Source organism: Bombus vancouverensis, chromosome 5 (genome assembly GCF_051014615.1).
Source record: "Bombus vancouverensis nearcticus chromosome 5, iyBomVanc1_principal, whole genome shotgun sequence".
In the NCBI taxonomy this organism is placed as follows: domain Eukaryota; kingdom Metazoa; phylum Arthropoda; class Insecta; order Hymenoptera; family Apidae; genus Bombus; species Bombus vancouverensis.
In genome coordinates this window covers 12723759-12740918 of record NC_134915.1, presented here as the reverse complement: position 1 = coordinate 12740918, position 17160 = coordinate 12723759, and the positions used below count along the sequence as shown (strand labels likewise).

At 32.2% G+C, this 17160-nt stretch overlaps 5 protein-coding genes across 9 annotated transcripts; 4 read left to right on the top strand and 1 right to left on the bottom strand.

Moving 5' to 3' along the window:
• The first annotated feature begins 419 nt into the window (after window positions 1–419).
• Window positions 420–3220, top strand: LOC117156103 (reticulocalbin-2). 3 transcript variants are annotated; one of them, XM_033332837.2, is made up of 4 exons: window positions 420–832; window positions 1312–1550; window positions 1637–2240; window positions 2315–3220. In XM_033332837.2, exons 2-4 carry the CDS (start codon window positions 1331–1333, stop codon window positions 2484–2486), a joined length of 996 nt encoding a protein of 331 aa, XP_033188728.1. In that variant the 5' UTR covers window positions 420–832; window positions 1312–1330; the 3' UTR covers window positions 2487–3220. The 3 variants fall into 3 exon arrangements, with proteins under 3 accessions (XP_033188728.1, XP_033188727.1, XP_033188726.1); XM_033332836.2 differs by having other exon boundaries at window positions 421–832; window positions 1324–1550; XM_033332835.2 differs by lacking the exon at window positions 420–832 and having other exon boundaries at window positions 1165–1550.
• A 118-nt stretch (window positions 3221–3338) lies between these two features.
• RpII33 (RNA polymerase III subunit RpII33) lies at window positions 3339–4758 on the top strand. Of its 2 annotated transcripts, XM_076618893.1 has the most exons (6): window positions 3339–3415; window positions 3507–3555; window positions 3636–3780; window positions 3860–4067; window positions 4145–4351; window positions 4413–4758. In XM_076618893.1, the coding sequence occupies exons 3-6, from the start codon at window positions 3649–3651 to the stop codon at window positions 4595–4597; spliced, it is 732 nt and encodes a 243-aa protein (XP_076475008.1). In that variant the 5' UTR covers window positions 3339–3415; window positions 3507–3555; window positions 3636–3648; the 3' UTR covers window positions 4598–4758. The 2 variants fall into 2 exon arrangements, with proteins under 2 accessions (XP_076475008.1, XP_033188730.1); XM_033332839.2 differs by having other exon boundaries at window positions 3341–3555.
• A 136-nt stretch (window positions 4759–4894) lies between these two features.
• SMC3 (structural maintenance of chromosomes 3) lies at window positions 4895–11326 on the top strand. 2 transcript variants are annotated; one of them, XM_033332955.2, is made up of 18 exons: window positions 4895–5053; window positions 5991–6066; window positions 6155–6333; window positions 6424–6582; window positions 6648–6807; window positions 6878–7163; window positions 7242–7416; window positions 7476–7589; window positions 7668–7918; window positions 7990–8133; window positions 8192–8503; window positions 8600–8911; window positions 8991–9483; window positions 9555–9817; window positions 9906–10071; window positions 10176–10314; window positions 10393–10630; window positions 10706–11326. In XM_033332955.2, exons 1-18 carry the CDS (start codon window positions 5039–5041, stop codon window positions 10830–10832), a joined length of 3609 nt encoding a protein of 1202 aa, XP_033188846.1. In that variant the 5' UTR covers window positions 4895–5038; the 3' UTR covers window positions 10833–11326. The 2 variants fall into 2 exon arrangements, with proteins under 2 accessions (XP_033188846.1, XP_033188847.1); XM_033332956.2 differs by lacking the exon at window positions 4895–5053 and adding an exon at window positions 5799–5887.
• On the bottom strand, window positions 11316–12600 carry Spase25 (Signal peptidase complex subunit Spase25). Its single transcript, XM_033332959.2, has 3 exons — window positions 12449–12600; window positions 11780–12084; window positions 11316–11700 (listed from the first exon to the last, which is right to left on the bottom strand). Exons 1-3 carry the CDS (start codon window positions 12476–12478, stop codon window positions 11457–11459), a joined length of 579 nt encoding a protein of 192 aa, XP_033188850.1. The 5' UTR covers window positions 12479–12600; the 3' UTR covers window positions 11316–11456.
• Window positions 12601–12886: 286 nt separating this feature from the next.
• On the top strand, window positions 12887–15176 carry Fip1 (Factor interacting with poly(A) polymerase 1). The gene is made up of 4 exons (XM_033332958.2): window positions 12887–13107; window positions 13354–14262; window positions 14377–14720; window positions 14799–15176. The coding sequence occupies exons 1-4, from the start codon at window positions 12928–12930 to the stop codon at window positions 14917–14919; spliced, it is 1554 nt and encodes a 517-aa protein (XP_033188849.1). The 5' UTR covers window positions 12887–12927; the 3' UTR covers window positions 14920–15176.
• The last annotated feature ends 1984 nt before the right edge of the window (window positions 15177–17160 follow it).

Here is a 17160-nt window from a genome sequence, read left to right as displayed (position 1 = left end):
ACATAGATATATAGGGTGTATATAAAAATTGGAAACAAACTTTTGGGACCTGATCCAGACGAGGTATCTGTGACAGTACTCATCAAAAAAAGCAAAAAAGTCTTAAAAAACATAAATTCAAAGACAACTTTAAAACATTCAAAGAAGCTGACATTTTCAGACGGCCTTCGATAAAATTCTTTTTTTATAGCAATAAAATCGATATCCTGCTTAGTTTTAAAAGTAGTTTTACTCAACTTTATACTATTTTACATATGTGGAAAATAGACGTTCAAAATTCTAACAAATATCTTATACCTTTATGTTAAAAAAACTGTAATTCCTGTACGATAAAATGGAAAAGTGGAACTGAACTACGCTTTTGAGCTAAAAATATTGTTAACTGATATTTTTAGAGTGCGTACTTCCGCTTTACATCTTCGTAGCTTATCAAATCATTATCACGAGTCAGAAAATAACGGATATTATGATACTTTACGGTCTTCAGTCTCTTCCTGTCCTATCTATGTCGCTTGCTTGATGGTTACTGAAGTTAGAAATAAATTGAACGCGTGTTAGTATATCTATTTTTGAACGCTCACCCTAGAACAAAATCATGACCGCACATACTGATCGTGGCTAAGGTAGACCTGACGTTCTTTTTTTTTCATCTCTTTTCACGGCGCGACGTACCAAGCACTGATATTCCAACACGCGCGTGTACTACTGACACCCTGAACGAAAGTGAAGTTTCGTCCCATTATCAAAAACGTGAACTCAAAGAGCAAATTGGGAATTCTTCTAATTATAATTTGTTACAATGACCAATCAATTTTAAAAGATTTCTTAATAAGTAAGTAAAATTACTTAAATAATATACAGTATAAACTCAAAATTGGAAACTGTTATATTTCTGCTTCATATAATACATACAACCTTTGTTTAATATACATTAAATTTTTTGCATGAACATCTTATTAGTACTCACTCAGATCTCCTATTATTATATTTTCCTTATCCTTGACTACAAATCTCATAAAACAATCTTTTTAGATCTTGTTATTTTCATAATTCAAAAGTGAATTCACATTAATTATAAATATATTTCACATGAGCACTTTATACTTAAACGTGTCGCTTTCAATAGCAATAGGGAAATCTATGAAAAATTGTCAAATTTAAATCTTATCAAAATCGATTTTCGAGAACGATTATACGACATGCGTAACGACAAACAGTCGATAGAAGTCGTTATGGTACACTGTGTAGATAACAGTGCACCTGTCAAATTTTTCTTGTTCTGAGGTTATCTCTTCTTATCCTAATTCTTAGAATTTTCCCAAGGCTTACAATGGGTACACGCCAAATGCGTGTAGAAATTCTTCTTTTTATCTTCACGATTCTGGGATCATTTTCATTCGGAAATGCAGCCTCCGCACATATACACTCTCATCAGCACAACAAACAGAGCAGCAATGAAAGAACAGAGGATGGTGCATTTAGTCCACGAGACATGGACCATTACGCCGGAGGAGAACATCATCAGGAGTTTGATCATGAAGCTATTTTAGGTATTTTTTATATTATATTACATTCATAACTTATTACGGTAAAACCAAGATCTTATCAACAAAATCATGTTTCTCACTTTTCATAGGAAGCGTAAAGGAGGCAGAAGAATTTGATAAACTTCCAACAAAAGAATCAAAACGACGTTTAGCAATTTTATTGACAAAGATGGATTTGAACAATGATAAATTTATTGAGAGAAACGAACTGAAGGCTTGGATTCTGCGTTCTTTTAGCATGCTTTCTGCTGAGGAATCTCAAGATCGATTAGAGGATGCCGACACAGATGAAGATGGTAAAGTCAGTTGGAATGAAATTCTTCAAGATACATATGGCACCGATCCAGAAGATTTAGCAGTGGATGACAAACTTATCACTGACGACAAGCAAACCTTTCAAGCTGCTGATATAAACAAAGATGGTTATCTTGATACAGAAGAATTTAAAGCTTATACACATCCCGAAGAAACACCAAGAATGTTTCCACTCCTATTGAAGCAAGCTCTGGATGACAAAGATACAAATAAAGATGGGTCTATTAGCTTTCAAGAATTTATTGGAAATAGAGCTAAAGCTGAAGATAAAGAGTGGTTGTTAATAGAAAAAGATAAATTCGATTATGAACATGATAAAAATGGAGATGGAAGATTGGATTCTGATGAAATACTTTCTTGGCTTGTACCTAGTAACGAGTGAGTAAATATTTACATAAAATATTTTTTAATTAATGACTTAGGAATATATGTGACATCATTAAATATTTTAGGGAAATTGCAAGCGATGAAGTCGATCATCTATTCGCCGCATCCGACGACGATCACGATAATAGATTGTCGTTTGATGAAATTTTAGACCACCATGATGCTTTTGTTGGTAGTGAAGCTACAGATTATGGAGATCATTTACAAGACATTGAGCGTTTCACGGACGAACTTTGAAAATCGATTGTTAAATGCATTAGCAAAATTTTACTTCCTTTCGTAATAGCTGTCAAAAACTTACATGACTGAAAATATTTTTAATAATTCTTAATGCTATGCTTTCAGCTCTTATATGTTTTAGTATTCCTATTTATACTGCATTTAGAATACATTCATATTAACACTGGTACAACATCATTTACAATTGCACGAACTTGTTACAGATACTCAACAAATAGTTTCACAAACCACAGTCTTCCAATTTTTACAAAAGTTTAGTGCCATATAAAGCATATTATACAAATGTTAGCACTTTAATATTTATGTTATAAAAGTTAGTATTGTTTATAAGAGTTACCAAAATTATACTATCTCATTTTTATTATTTATTACGTAAAATGATCGCTTATACGTGCATGCATTGATGTCATTTTCTTTTCGTGAACTTACAAACATAAGTGAAAGTGAGGAATAAGAATTTAGAAAAATAGTAATTTAAAGTGTTAGATTTTACTAATTATTACTGAATATTTACACATACGTATGTGTGTATATTATCATATATATAAATTATTCATTCGGTTCCATTCATGAATCATTTTCATCAGAAACTATGTGTATCAGAATATGTAAAATGATTTATGTTGTTGAATATTCATAAATACTCTTTGATGCAGTTTTGTCTACTTTTCGTATTATGTCACGAATGATATGTAATGAAATTTTTTTAATAAAAAGTACACTACATCTAACATGAGTTTTTCCTTTACATTATTGTAGAAAAGAATTAAACGATATTTTCTGATATTTTTTAAAAGACTATTTTCAAACTAGATCTTTCATGGCGGCGCTGCATTCCTAATTTATAGCCTATGTATGTATGCCTATAGCAGGAAGAACAACAGTAATTTAAGACTGTAAAAGGAATATATGTATTAACTGAGCTGGTATTAACTACAAAACATATTTTGTATTGATTTCAATATAAGGAATCCGGTAAAATGCCATACGCGAATCAACCATCAGTTCATATTTCAGATTTAACAGAAGAAAATGTGAAATTTCAAGTAGAAGATACAGAATTGAGGTAAGATAGGTTATATTGAATGATAACTAAATTCTTTTTTATTTTCTTCTCTTATTTTATTAAACTTTTAATTTTTATAGTGTAGCAAATAGTATGAGACGCGTCTTTATTGCCGAGACACCTACTATGGCCATTGATTGGGTGCAATTAGAAGCCAATTCAACCGTGTTGAGCGATGAATTTTTAGCACATAGGATCGGAATGATACCATTGATAAGTGATGATGTAAATAATTAAAAATCAATACTTCGATATATTTAAGATTTTTTAACGAAAACGGAAAGTTGGTATTAAAATTATTTAGGTTGTTGATAGGATACAATATACAAGGGACTGCCAATGCATGGATTTCTGTCCAGAGTGTAGCGTGGAATTCACACTTGATGTAAAGTGTACAGAAGATCAAACACGACATGTAACCACTGCCGATTTTAAATCCAGTGATCCAAGGGTACTTCCTGTTACATCCAGGCACAGAGAAGATGATGCTAGTGAATACGGAGAAACAGATGGTATATATTTATTTAGATGTTATATCCATTACTTTTATAATGCATTATACAACATGAATTGACATACTCTTATCTAGAAATACTGATAGTAAAATTGAGAAAGGGTCAAGAATTAAAGTTAAGAGCATATGCAAAGAAAGGTTTCGGAAAAGAACACGCAAAATGGAATCCCACAGCTGGTGTAAGCTTTGAGTATGATCCAGATAATTCTATGAGACACACGCTATTTCCAAAACCTGATGAATGGCCAAAATCAGAATACAGTGAATTAGAAGAAGATCAATGTAAGTATCACTTTATTACAAACATTGATTCCATACTAAATTCAATCGTAAAATGTTTTAGATGAGGCACCATTTAATTGGGAAGCTAAACCAAACAAATATTATTTCAATGTTGAAAGTAGCGGAGCTCTAAAGCCTGAGAATATTGTCATGATGGGCATTGCAGCATTGAAAAATAAATTGTCTAACTTACAAACACAATTGAGTCATGAAGTTCAAAGTGATGCTTTAAGTATTCATCATTGAATGAAATATATTGTTAGTATTTATATATTTTAAGCTACTCTCTTTATATTCTTATAAAAATTAAAATTTACATTGACATGACTTGTATTGCAATACTATTTCTGTATCATTTATTCCCATAATAAAAAAATAAAACAAAACATTCAACAATTAAAAAAAAATTATATTATTAATTAGGCATAATTTATATTAAAAAAACAAAGTTGTCTTTGGTTAGAAAATGGTATTTTTTTGTTTCTATAGTGGCCACGAAAACGCGTCTCCCGCCCAAATCTAGGAACTTTATTATACCGTCGCCTTGCAGATTATTTTACAAATGTCGCTGTGCCAACAAGTCGGTTGAACGTTTTTGTTCCATTCAGTGACAGAGAATTTAAGGTTCTGATTGAGTTGTTGTAGGGTGTTAACACGAGAAACACTCGTGTGAATAATAATCGCACCATGTATATCAAACAGGTACCACAAAAAAGATTTAGAATATCCTCCAAGTTCCTGTCTATTTTTGCGCGGTTTCTACAACTTCCTTTTGATAGACGCTCTTCGTTCGTTAGAAGTATGGCTACTATCGTTTAGTGTTAACACGCGTAAACATTGATTTACGCACGATGCCTCTATTCCTTTACACTCGGTATGAATATATTACGCGATTACACAGTTAGATTAATACCTTCAGAAAATGTAACCACACATGTAAATTTACTTACGTGCAGTGCCGAACATAAGTATTGGCACACCCTGTAAAATGGAATAACTTTTTATAAAATTGAACCAAATGTCTCGATTTTTTTTGTGAAATTAGAAGGATAATAAATATCAAACTTAGAAGGATTAATTTATTGAATGATGCATAAAAAGTAATTTTTTAAAAATGCAATTGGACACAATCACGATAAAAACAGTGAAAATCACATTTTACTACCTTTTCATTTGAGCTTTTAATGAAAATTAAGAAAATGCGTCTTATAAATTTAAGTCAGTTATACACATGCTGAAGATTTAATCGAAATCAGTTAACATTGCTATGAGCTACAAACAGCTAAAATTGGTGAAAATCGTAATTTTTCGCGACTTTCGGCCTATAACTGTATGTTCAGATGAAAAGGTTTGTTAATAGTTTGATCTTTACTATTTTCTTCGCGATTCCGAAAAATTGTAATTTTTCAAAATGTGTTTTATATGTCATCTAGCAGATTAATCCATCTAACTTCTAAAAAAAAATCAAGTTGCTCTGTCCGATTTTAAAACAGATATTCCATTTTAAGGAAAAGGTCAATACTTATGTTCAGTATTGTAAGTAATTAGAAATATGTAGATAAAAATTTTTATATAAGGAAACTTACAATTTTAAGACGTGCAATTCATATTTATACGCAATGAATCTTTCTGTGATCAGGTGATTATACAAGGTTTCAAGTCATATCGTGAACAAACAGTGGTAGAACCCTTTGATCCAAGGCACAATGTAGTAGGTATGTGCATATATTTCATTTACATCATTTTAATGGTATATAATATGTTTTTTAATCAAATTTATGAATGATTTCTCTGAACGTCAAGTTGGAAGAAATGGTTCTGGCAAGAGCAATTTTTTTTATGCAATCCAATTTGTTTTGAGTGATGAATTTTCTCATCTCAGACCTGAACAGAGACAAGCTTTATTGCACGAGGGCACAGGACCAAGAGTTATTTCTGCACATGTGGAAATTATATTTGATAATTCTGATGGGAGATTACCGGTATGTAAAATTTGCTATTACATAATTTTCATGCATTATTGTTTATTTAACAACTTTCTGTTGCAATCTCTACCTTATTTGTTCTTATAGATTGATAAAGAAGAAGTATATTTGAGAAGAGTAATTGGCTCAAAGAAGGATCAGTATTTTCTTAATAAAAGGATAGTAACAAGGAATGATGTGATGAATTTGTTAGAATCAGCAGGATTTTCAAGATCGAATCCATATTATATTGTAAAGCAAGGAAAGGTATGCTTCATGGTGTATTTGTGATTTATAAGAACGGGAAAAATATGATACATTGCATTGTGTAGATCAATCAAATGGCAACAGCACCTGATTCTCAAAGACTTAAATTGTTAAGGGAAGTAGCTGGTACTAGAGTATATGATGACAGGAGAGAAGAATCAAAATTTATTTTAAAAGAAACCGAAGGGAAACTAGAAAAAATTCAAGATTTTTTAAGAACTATAGGTAAATTATTATTTAAGTTAATGATATCGTTTTGAAAAATAATTAGTAATTTATAATTGTATAATTGCAGAGGAACGTTTAAAAACGTTAGAAGAAGAAAAAGAGGAACTTAAAGAATATCAATGTTGGGATAAACAGCGTCGATGTTTAGAATATACAATTCACGAACGAGAGCTCAAAGAGAATAAAAGAAAGTTAGAAGATCTGGAAAAGTCTAGAGCTAATAGCGGGGCTGAACAAGCCAGATTATGTGCAGAAGCAAAAACTGCACAGGAAATGGTGAGAGCAGCAACAAAGCGCCTTAAGGAAGCAAAGAAAGAAGTGCAAACTGCAAAAGAAGAACGGGATACACTAAGGTAATATTCTTAAGATTACATGTGAATAATTTAAAACAATTGTTTATATTAGTTGTAAATTGAAGGTAAAATTTTCAGTGCTGAACAACAACAATTATTAAAAGAGAAAACTAAGTTAACATTAACTATTAATGATTTATTGGAAGAAGTAAAAGGAGATAATGATAGTCGAAAACGTGCTCAACAAGAATTAGAAAAATTAAAAGTAAACATTGCAGCAAGAGAAGCAGAATTAGAAGAACTAAAACCGGAAGTAAGTTATATCATTATTAATATGCTTGATAATAATTTCGTTAATAATTATTATTTTAGTATGAAGAAATGAAACGTGTTGAAGAGGAATGTACGCGTGAATTACAATTAAAAGAGCAAAAACGGAAAGAATTATATGCCAAGCAGGGTCGTGGCAGTCAATTTACCAGCAGGGTATTTAATACAACATAATTGCGTGCAAAAAGATATAGGAAATTCCAATAATTTATTTTAATAATTCCTTCGTGTTAGGATGAAAGAGATAAATGGATACAAAATGAGCTTAAACAACTTACCAAACAAATTAAAGATAAAGAAGAACATGAAAGAAAAATCAGCGAAGACTTAAAACGAGATGCAGAAAAACAAATTACTTTAGAAAAAAAGATCGAAGAACACACACGCGAAATGGAACAGCAACGAACTTCGATAGACGAGCACAATAAACAATATTACGAACTTACCAAAGCAAAGGATCAGTGTCAAGCTACTCGAAAAGAACAGTTTGTTTATTATGTAGCCTTTTGTATAATTAAAGAATTTTTACGAAATATAAGCTAAATTTTCGTTGTAGATATCGACAAGAGAGTGTATTACAACTCAATTTATCTGGACTAAAAGAAGATTTGGCCAAGGCAGATCAAAGCTTACGATCTATGGCGGGGAAACCTATTTTAAATGGTCGAGATAGCGTACGAAAAGTGTTGGATACATTTCGGTAAGCATTATTTAAGTAATTTGAAAATGTTATTTTCTAATGTACGTTTTCTTTCCAGAACTCGTAAAGATATGGCCCACGAGGTAAGTAGTTATTATGGGCCTGTGATTGAAAATTTTAGTTGCGACAAGAGTGTTTATATGGCTGTAGAAGTGACTGCAGGAAATCGTTTATTTCATCATATTGTCGAAACTGACAAATTTGGAACAAAAATTTTAAAAGAAATGAATAATCAGCGTCTTCCGGGGGAAGTAACATTTATGCCTTTAAATCGACTCCATGTAAAAGATATAGATTATCCAGAAACCGGTGATGCCATACCTATGATATCACAGTTAAATTACGATCAGAAGTATGATAAAGCTATGAGGTAAATAATAGTAAAGTTTTTAGTAATACATTTAATTGATATAAAATTATAAAACAATAAAATACGAAATATTTTTATGTTTAATTTTAAATGCAGGTATATATTTGGAAAAACATTAATCTGTCGTAATTTAGAAGCCGCTACAAATTTGGCTCGTACCTCGGGTTTGGATTGTGTGACTCTTGAAGGTGATCAAGTATCCTCAAAAGGATCTTTAACGGGCGGATACTTTAATACACTAAGATCCCGGTTAGAAATACAGAAAACTAGATCAGAGTTAATAGCTCAAATTTCATCTCTCGAGTCTCAGTTTTCTACTCTTAAAGAAGAAATCAGAAAAGCGGACCAAAATATCAGTTCTTATGTTAGTGAAATGCAAAGGACTGAAACTAAAAATAGTAAAGCTAAGTAGGTTACTGAAAGATGAAAATGAATGTTTGTATGAAACATAACAATTAGAAATCCGACAATTTTCTTATTTTTATAGAGACGTATACGATAAAATGAAAGCAGAAATACGACTTATGAAGGAAGAATTAAGTGCAATAGAAAGATATCGCACACCGAAAGAAAGGAGTCTAGCGCAATGTACATCGAGTTTAGAAGCAATGCGTGCAACGAAAGAAGGCTTGGAAAGTGAATTACATCAAGAACTCATGGCACAATTGTCTGTTGCTGATCAACGTCAAGTTGATACGTTAAACGATGACATAAGGCGCTTAACAAAAGATAACAAAGAAGCATTTGCTAAGCGAATGCGATTAGAAGCTGAGAAAAATAAATTGGAAAATCTATTAACCAATAATTTGGTCAGAAGAAAAGACGAATTGGTTCAGGCATTGCAAGAGATATCAGTAGAGGATCGACAACGTCAATTAGAATCATCAAAAGCACAACTAGGGGATATTGAAAAAAGATTAGTGAAAGTAAATGCAGATTTTAAAGCTCAGAATGAAAGAGTAACTAATGCTATAAAGAAGGTAAATATAAAAATTATTACCTAAATATATTAAGCCTAATACATGTTATATATGTATAAAGTCCTTTGTAGCAAAAAGCGGAATCTGCAGAGGTCGAAAAGTGGAAAGCCAGGGAGAAGGAAGCACAGGAAAAAATAGAAGCAGATGCTAAGGATCTAGAGAAACTAGCCAGCAAATTGAACATTTTACAACAGAAAATAGTAGAATGTACACAAAAAATTACTGAACTTGGTGCATTACCTAGTCAAGAAGTATATTCCAAATTTAGTACTCTGACTACTAAACAGTTATTTAAAGAAATGGAAAAAGCAAATAATCATTTAAAGAAATACAGGTAAACTAACAATAAAATAACACATATAAAGATATGAAAATGTTTTATGTTATGTTATAATAACTTCTATTATTACCTTTTGTTTTAGTCATGTAAATAAAAAAGCATTAGATCAATTCATGTCATTTAGTGATCAGAAAGAGAAATTGGTAAAAAGAAAAGAAGAATTAGATAGAGGTGATGAAAAAATTAAAGAGCTAATGTCAGTACTTGAACAACGTAAATGCGAAGCAATTCAATTTACATTCAAACAAGTATGTAATGTAATTTTATTCTATGCTTACATTGTGGTACTGTTTCGCCATTTACCTTTTAACTGTTACAAGTGAAGCACTCAAATCGTTCTTTTCATACTTAGGTAAGTAAATATTTTAGCGAAGTGTTCAAAAAGCTTGTACCATCAGGTCATGCTCAGTTAGTTATGAAAACAGCAGATGGTGACGAAGGAGACGATACGACGACAGAAGCAGCTGATTCTGATAGATTTATCGGTGTTGGTAAGAAAAGAAGCAGCTTTCTATTTTTGTTAGTAAACAATAAATAAATAAATCATTACGAAATCTTTTTTGGTACAGGCATACGAGTATCTTTCACTGGTCATAGAGCTGAAATGAGAGAAATGAATCAATTGTCTGGAGGACAAAAATCACTTGTAGCATTAGCATTGATATTTGCTATCCAAAAATGTGACCCAGCACCATTTTACTTATTTGATGAAATTGACCAAGCGCTAGATGCGCAGCACAGAAAAGCTGTAGCGGATATGATCCATGAACTTAGTTCCGATGCACAATTTATCACAACAACCTTCAGGTAACTTTCTACTATTTTTTCTGAACTAATATATAATCTCTTGTACAATCACATACATAATTAATTGTGTTATAGACCAGAATTGCTGCAACACGCGAACAAATTTTATGGCGTCAAATTCAGAAATAAAGTTTCTCACGTTGTATGTGTAACACGAGAAGAAGCAGCAGATTTTGTAGAAGACGATACAACCCACGGTTAATGTAAAATATGAACTATTTATAAATTATATCATCGATCTGGAAACGGTTATTTTTTTTCAAAAGCGAGGTTTATATAGGGTGTAAATTAGCCGAACTATATTGCGTTTATTCTTTTTTTTTTTTTACAACTTTTTTAAAAATAAAACTGCACATTTTATGTTAATGTACCTGTTTAGGGAACAATGAATAATCACTTATTTTACATCGGTAAGTCACGAGATATTTATATACTCTAAACATTTGTTACTTTGTTTTCTTTATTCTTCGTTTGTTAAAGATATGCATAAATCACATTTCAATGGCCATCATTCATTTAATTTCAGCTGTGATATTGAAACTGAAATTGTCAAATATAGCATCACGTAATCATGTAAATAATTCACTAGTAACGTAAAGGAATACAGAAAATTTTTATTCTATTAACAACTATGTAAAAGTTTATATTTGTTTTTCTATTGTATTTAAAAACGAATTACAATACGTATGCCAAAAATCGTCGGATTTTTATTTTTGAGACAGATTTACACCAATATGAAGTATGTATATGGAATATTAAAAAGATAATTGTTCCATGAATTGTAAAGAAAGAAATAATTGCGTTCAATTGAATATCATTCCTCCTGCTACTTTTCTTTACGTTGATTAGTTAAGCTATCATGCATACTTATTACCACGTTTTCTATTAATTCTGGTATAACAATACCATTGATATCAATAAAATTTGCAACAGATTTTGTAACACTAGTTTCATTCACGTTTCCTGTGGCTGTACTTCTGACGGATAGTACAAGATTATATTTGTCATCATGTCTCTTTAAATATGAGCTTGCTTCCCAAACCAGATCTGGATTAAAACCTGCTGGATCTCTGAAATAAAATATGATAATTTGCAACTTATTTACAGTCTTAGGAAACAGTAAACAATATCAGATTTAATGTACTTTACCTTTCAATGGCTACAACAAATATACCCTTTTCTTTGTATGCTGTATAAAAAGTCAAAAGTGCCATTAAAAAGAAATATAACGAAACACAAACAAGTAACACAGGCTTTGATGCAGGGAAAGGATATAAATAATCACAGAGGAGGGCAACAACTGCAACCATTATAGCAATTCCACATAGAGCTAATCTTCCATCCAATAAAGCAAAATTCTCTATGTAATTGTATTTTTTTGTAAGTACATCCTTAACTGCATCATCTAATGCATTCTTTACTGCAGATCCATCCCATTTGTTAATTTTGATTACCTGAAACAATAAATTTTAGAAAAAAATTAAATTGTCTAAGCAATAAATGAATTAAATTATTGTGTGTTACAGTAGCGTCTCGTGTTTAATACCGGCGAACAGAAATTTATTTCAGATATGTATAAAAGATAAATTGATAATGATTAGAAAAAAACATAATGTTATTCCGAATAAATTCCCATTAGTAAACACAGAAAAATGAAATAAATTACAATTTTTATGTTGTTGAAGCGTCATACGTGGCGTGTTCTAACACATGTTATAGCTAAGTTGTATATCAATAAATCTTTACACTGGTGCTAGAAAATTCAGAATACATACTTTATTAAGCATTCATTTAGTAAAGTCATACAATTAAACTTACAAGATTTTCTGCATTCTTATCCGGACCCATCTTAACCACAATCTTGTAACAAAACAGTTATAGTTATAACTATGGTAATTCAGTATATAGAGTTGTACCAGAGATGATCTCTAGTTGTACACGTCAAATCATTAAACCTTTTGGTACATTCATACCACTCTAAGAATACTTTTGTTTTACTATGGATAGTCGGTACATGATTTATCACACTTTTATCCTTATGAATGATTAAAAGAAATGTAGACAAATTATTTCTTAAGATAAATTAATAAAAATATTGTACATTGAACGCTTTAAATTATAATTAATTACAGAGAGTTAATTATTATACTAGTCTCTGGAAGGTTGGCGAACTTGCAGGCAGAAGAGCTCGTTGATTATTTAAGCGTGTCAAAGGATGTATAGTTCTATGTTTCTCATGAACATAGCAATATATATCTATGGTATTTCTTTAGTTGTCAAGTTAAAGGAGAGGAAAAATGGCGGATGAAAATGAGGATCAATGGTTGTATGGAGATTCGACTGACGGAAAAGAATACACACCAACGTCTGCTCAACCAGAAAGCCAAGAAAATGATTCGCTCCCTGCTACGATACAAGAAAAGTCAGAACCCTTGGAAGATCAAAAAACAGAAAATGTTCCTGATGCACCAACAGAGGTATACCTTTTCTAACCTATTCATCCGGTTATTGCTATTGGATTCCATTAAAAAAATTGAATGAAGATAAATACAATGAACTAAATGTTTAAGCTCTTTTGATACGGAATATATGCATGATTAGAGTATCAATAAAGATATTTTATCATAATTAAAATATACCTTATTACTCGCACAATATAACCTATTTGAGAGGTAAACGATCTGAAACTAAATACAATATTGAAATGACATTTATTTTCATAGACGCCTGAAGAAACAGAACCACAGGAGGAAGAGTCTTCTCGAGCCGATAACGTTCAGAACGAAAACAATACAGAAGTGAACAAAAATGGTGTAAGAGAAGTTTCCAGTCAAGAAGATGGTGAAGCCGCTAGTGATTCGGATTCCGATGACGACGTACACGTTGTCATAGGTGACATTAAATCGACCCCGGCATATGGTAGCCTCAATATCAAAAGAGGAGGATTACTCACAAATGCATCGGGAGTACCAGATAAATTGAATAAGCAACCTGGAAAATTTAGTATAGATGAATTTGAAACTATAGGCGTTATCAATGGAATGCCTGCTCATGAGTTTAATTTAGATCAATTAGAAGACAAACCTTGGAGGCAACCTGGTGCAGACATTACTGATTACTTTAATTATGGCTTTAATGAAGAAACATGGAGAGCTTATTGCGAAAGACAAAAGAGAATGAGAAGTGAGTCTGGAGTAGGCTTAATATTGAATGCAGGAGGAGGCGGTGGTAATGCAGGCAGCATGAGGGTACCTCAAGTTGCAATTACTAATGATAACAGTAAATATTCTGGTATAATGGGGCCAAAAAGAGCAGGTCCGCCTCCAGGAAGAAAAATGGCAGGGACAATAGATGTAATTGGTAGTTCAGGTTTGGCTTCCAGAAGAAATCTTGATAAATCTCCGCCAAAAGGAAATGTGATACAAGTAATGACTGCAGATAGGAGAGAGTACTCTAGGAAGCCAGGTTATCCTGATATGAGTGTGCCACCTCCAGGAGCAGGAATGCCTCCTGCATTTGATATACCTCCTCCTGGATACCCTGGAGAGCCAGCTCCTTTTTATATCCCAGAAACAGATCCATATTATCAAAGCTATGAGCCTACACAAGATAATCAATGGGGCAATGATCCGGTATATCTCAAACAATCTTATTTATCCTACAAATCTGATCTTTCCACTGCATGATGTCAAGCAGTAAGTAGCTTTTTATTTCTAAAAAAAATTTGATTATTCTTTTTACTTTAGACATGGCAACCGACAAATTTAGCTATTCCAATGACAGAGGGAGAAGATGATAAAGATACTGGCCCAAAAACGATACCAACTATGGTTCCTCCTACAAATATTCCTCCTATAATGCCACCTAGAGATTCTCGAGATCGTGAAAGAGATCGAGAACGAGAAAGAGATCGCGACAGAGAACTAGATTCGATGGGACGGGACAGAGAAAGAGATAAGGATAGAGATCGCGATCGTGAGCGTGAAAAGGATTCTATGATTAGAGAACGAGACAGAGAAAGAGACTCGATGTCGCGAGATGAAGAAAGAGATCGTGACAGATCTCGATCTCAGTATCGACACAAAGACCGGTAACGAAGCACTGCAGAATTAAAATTTGATACCGTGTCAATAGAACAATAACAATACTCGCCATATTTTTGTTTTAGACATCGACATCGATCCAGATCGCGATCTCGTAGACACAAATCGAGGTCCAGAAGCCCAAGTCGGCGTAAGAAGAAATCTAGACGCTCTGAAAGAGAACGTTCCAAAGAAGAGAGCGAATAAAAATAAGAAAATATGTATTTACAAATATCCGTGATCACATTGGTGAATCACATTGCTGAATTTAAGATGTCGATTCATTTAATAATGTAATTTTTCATACGTTACTTTCAAGAATATATGTTGGTACAATTGTCGCATGAACTCTTAAGAGACAGCGACAAATCGTTTGATCAAGATTTGTATGACATTCTCCGCGATCCTAACCGACGAATAAGTTATAGATAGTACCAATAAACTTTATCTTTAACGATACAAAATGTTCATTACAATCCTCATATTTAATGCGTATTGTATACGTGTTACACTATTTACAATAAATTTGTGGTTGGTAGATCTACAAGGAAACAGGCACGGGACACCAAAACTACTAAGATTTGCCATTCAATGTATGGTTTTATATCATAATGTTATTACAGAAATGGTATTTTATAATAATTAAAAGTAATAGTAGTTTATTGGTAAATCACTCGGGAGTGAATTGATCGATACTCATACCGACTACATAGTCGGACTCGTACCGATCGATGCGTACACGCGCGAGTTCTTTTTTCTCTTTTTGTAAATTCAATTATACCACATTTTTTTGCATCAAATCTTTCCATTTTTCATTATCATTAATATCATCATACATAATGGAAAAAAATGTTACATTTGTACAGCCATCATATACACGTTACATTTAGAATACCGTTAATTCTTTATTTTTTTCGAGTGTGTAAGTGTGTAAAGGTGTGGTGTATACCTGATGCATTAGGTACGTCTACTAATGAGTAAAATGCTAATCAAGACAAACTACCAGTACGGCTACCTACGTTTTAATTTCAATTTTCTTATTTTCGAATAGTTATTTTGGAATTTTAAGCGCGCTTTCGAAATTCAAAGTGATCCACTGAATTATTTGTGAATCTATCAATAAAAATTTAAGAAAAGTAACAAGTGTTCACTAGAAGCGAGAACGTAGATCGCCCTACACGTAAATTGTCTCGAATCATCGGTGTAGGAGATGACAATAAATAATATTTAAGGTAGGTATTTCTTGTATACAAAAAAAATGAAAAATAAGACAAAACTCAAGCAACAGAAAGCATATATATAATTATCATACTAATTAATTAATGCATCTACTAGTTATAAGGTTTACAATACGAACAAATACCATTTAAAAAATATACTAAAGAATATTTAACTCGACTAAGTAAACGCTTGTAGTTTTATTTAGTGCGACAATTTTAATGGAGAGCACTTACGGTTGTAAAAATGCAATTGCATTGACACGCTTTGTCCTTACTTTTTACTTTTAATATTTTGTTTTAATAAACAAAAAAAAATACAGCATTTAATACAAAACGATGTACAAAATAAAGAAAAGAGAATAAAGAAAAGAATAAACGCATAAGCAAAAAGCATGAACACTAACGACGAAATAAGTTGGAATAACGTTTGATTCGAAGTAACCGGAAATGCACTGGATCCAAAGAGCAAAGCTTGCGCGACGAGAAAATCTAAAAGAGCGCGAGAACACTGAATCGATTGAATGAACAGGAAAATGTGGAAATTTTTCTTCGTTTCGTGTTGTTTTCCTTTTTTCCCTTTTTTTTCGTTTTATTGTAATAAGTTATCACGACATCCTCCTTTCACATTATATTCAGATTCGAAAATCCTTTTTATTTAACGTTCTAGAAAATATGAAATACAATCGACAAAGACGCTAATTAGTATATAATAATACCGTAACGATGTGTATCGTTCTTGGAAATAGTTTTACAATACATATATATCGGCGGAAACGCTTTGCATATTATTGGTTTGACAGAACGTCTAACGTAAAGCCGCAAAACAGAACTCTTTGGACCTGGGCAATGTTAAGGAACCGCTACCACCACGAGTCAAAACGAATTCGTATATCCCAATTAAAGAATCGATCAACAGAAAAACAAGAATGCGATAATTGATGAACGAACGAACACGGTATGTCGTTAAACAAGAAAGGAACAAGTAATCGTGGGAAGAACAAAACTTATTGCATGAAACCATTCGTCTTCTGGCTTTCATGTGCTCGTAAAAAGTGATCTCGCGTGCGTTATTTCTCGCGTACTCTTTATTCTCGAAAAATTCCGGTACGTCGATTCTACCATCGACGCGTGACTATTTAAAAAAATCTACGCTCTTTTTTTTTACCGAGGAGTGAGTGTATATTACTTATTTCTTATTATTTCTTTCTTCTTTTTCTTTTTAAACGTT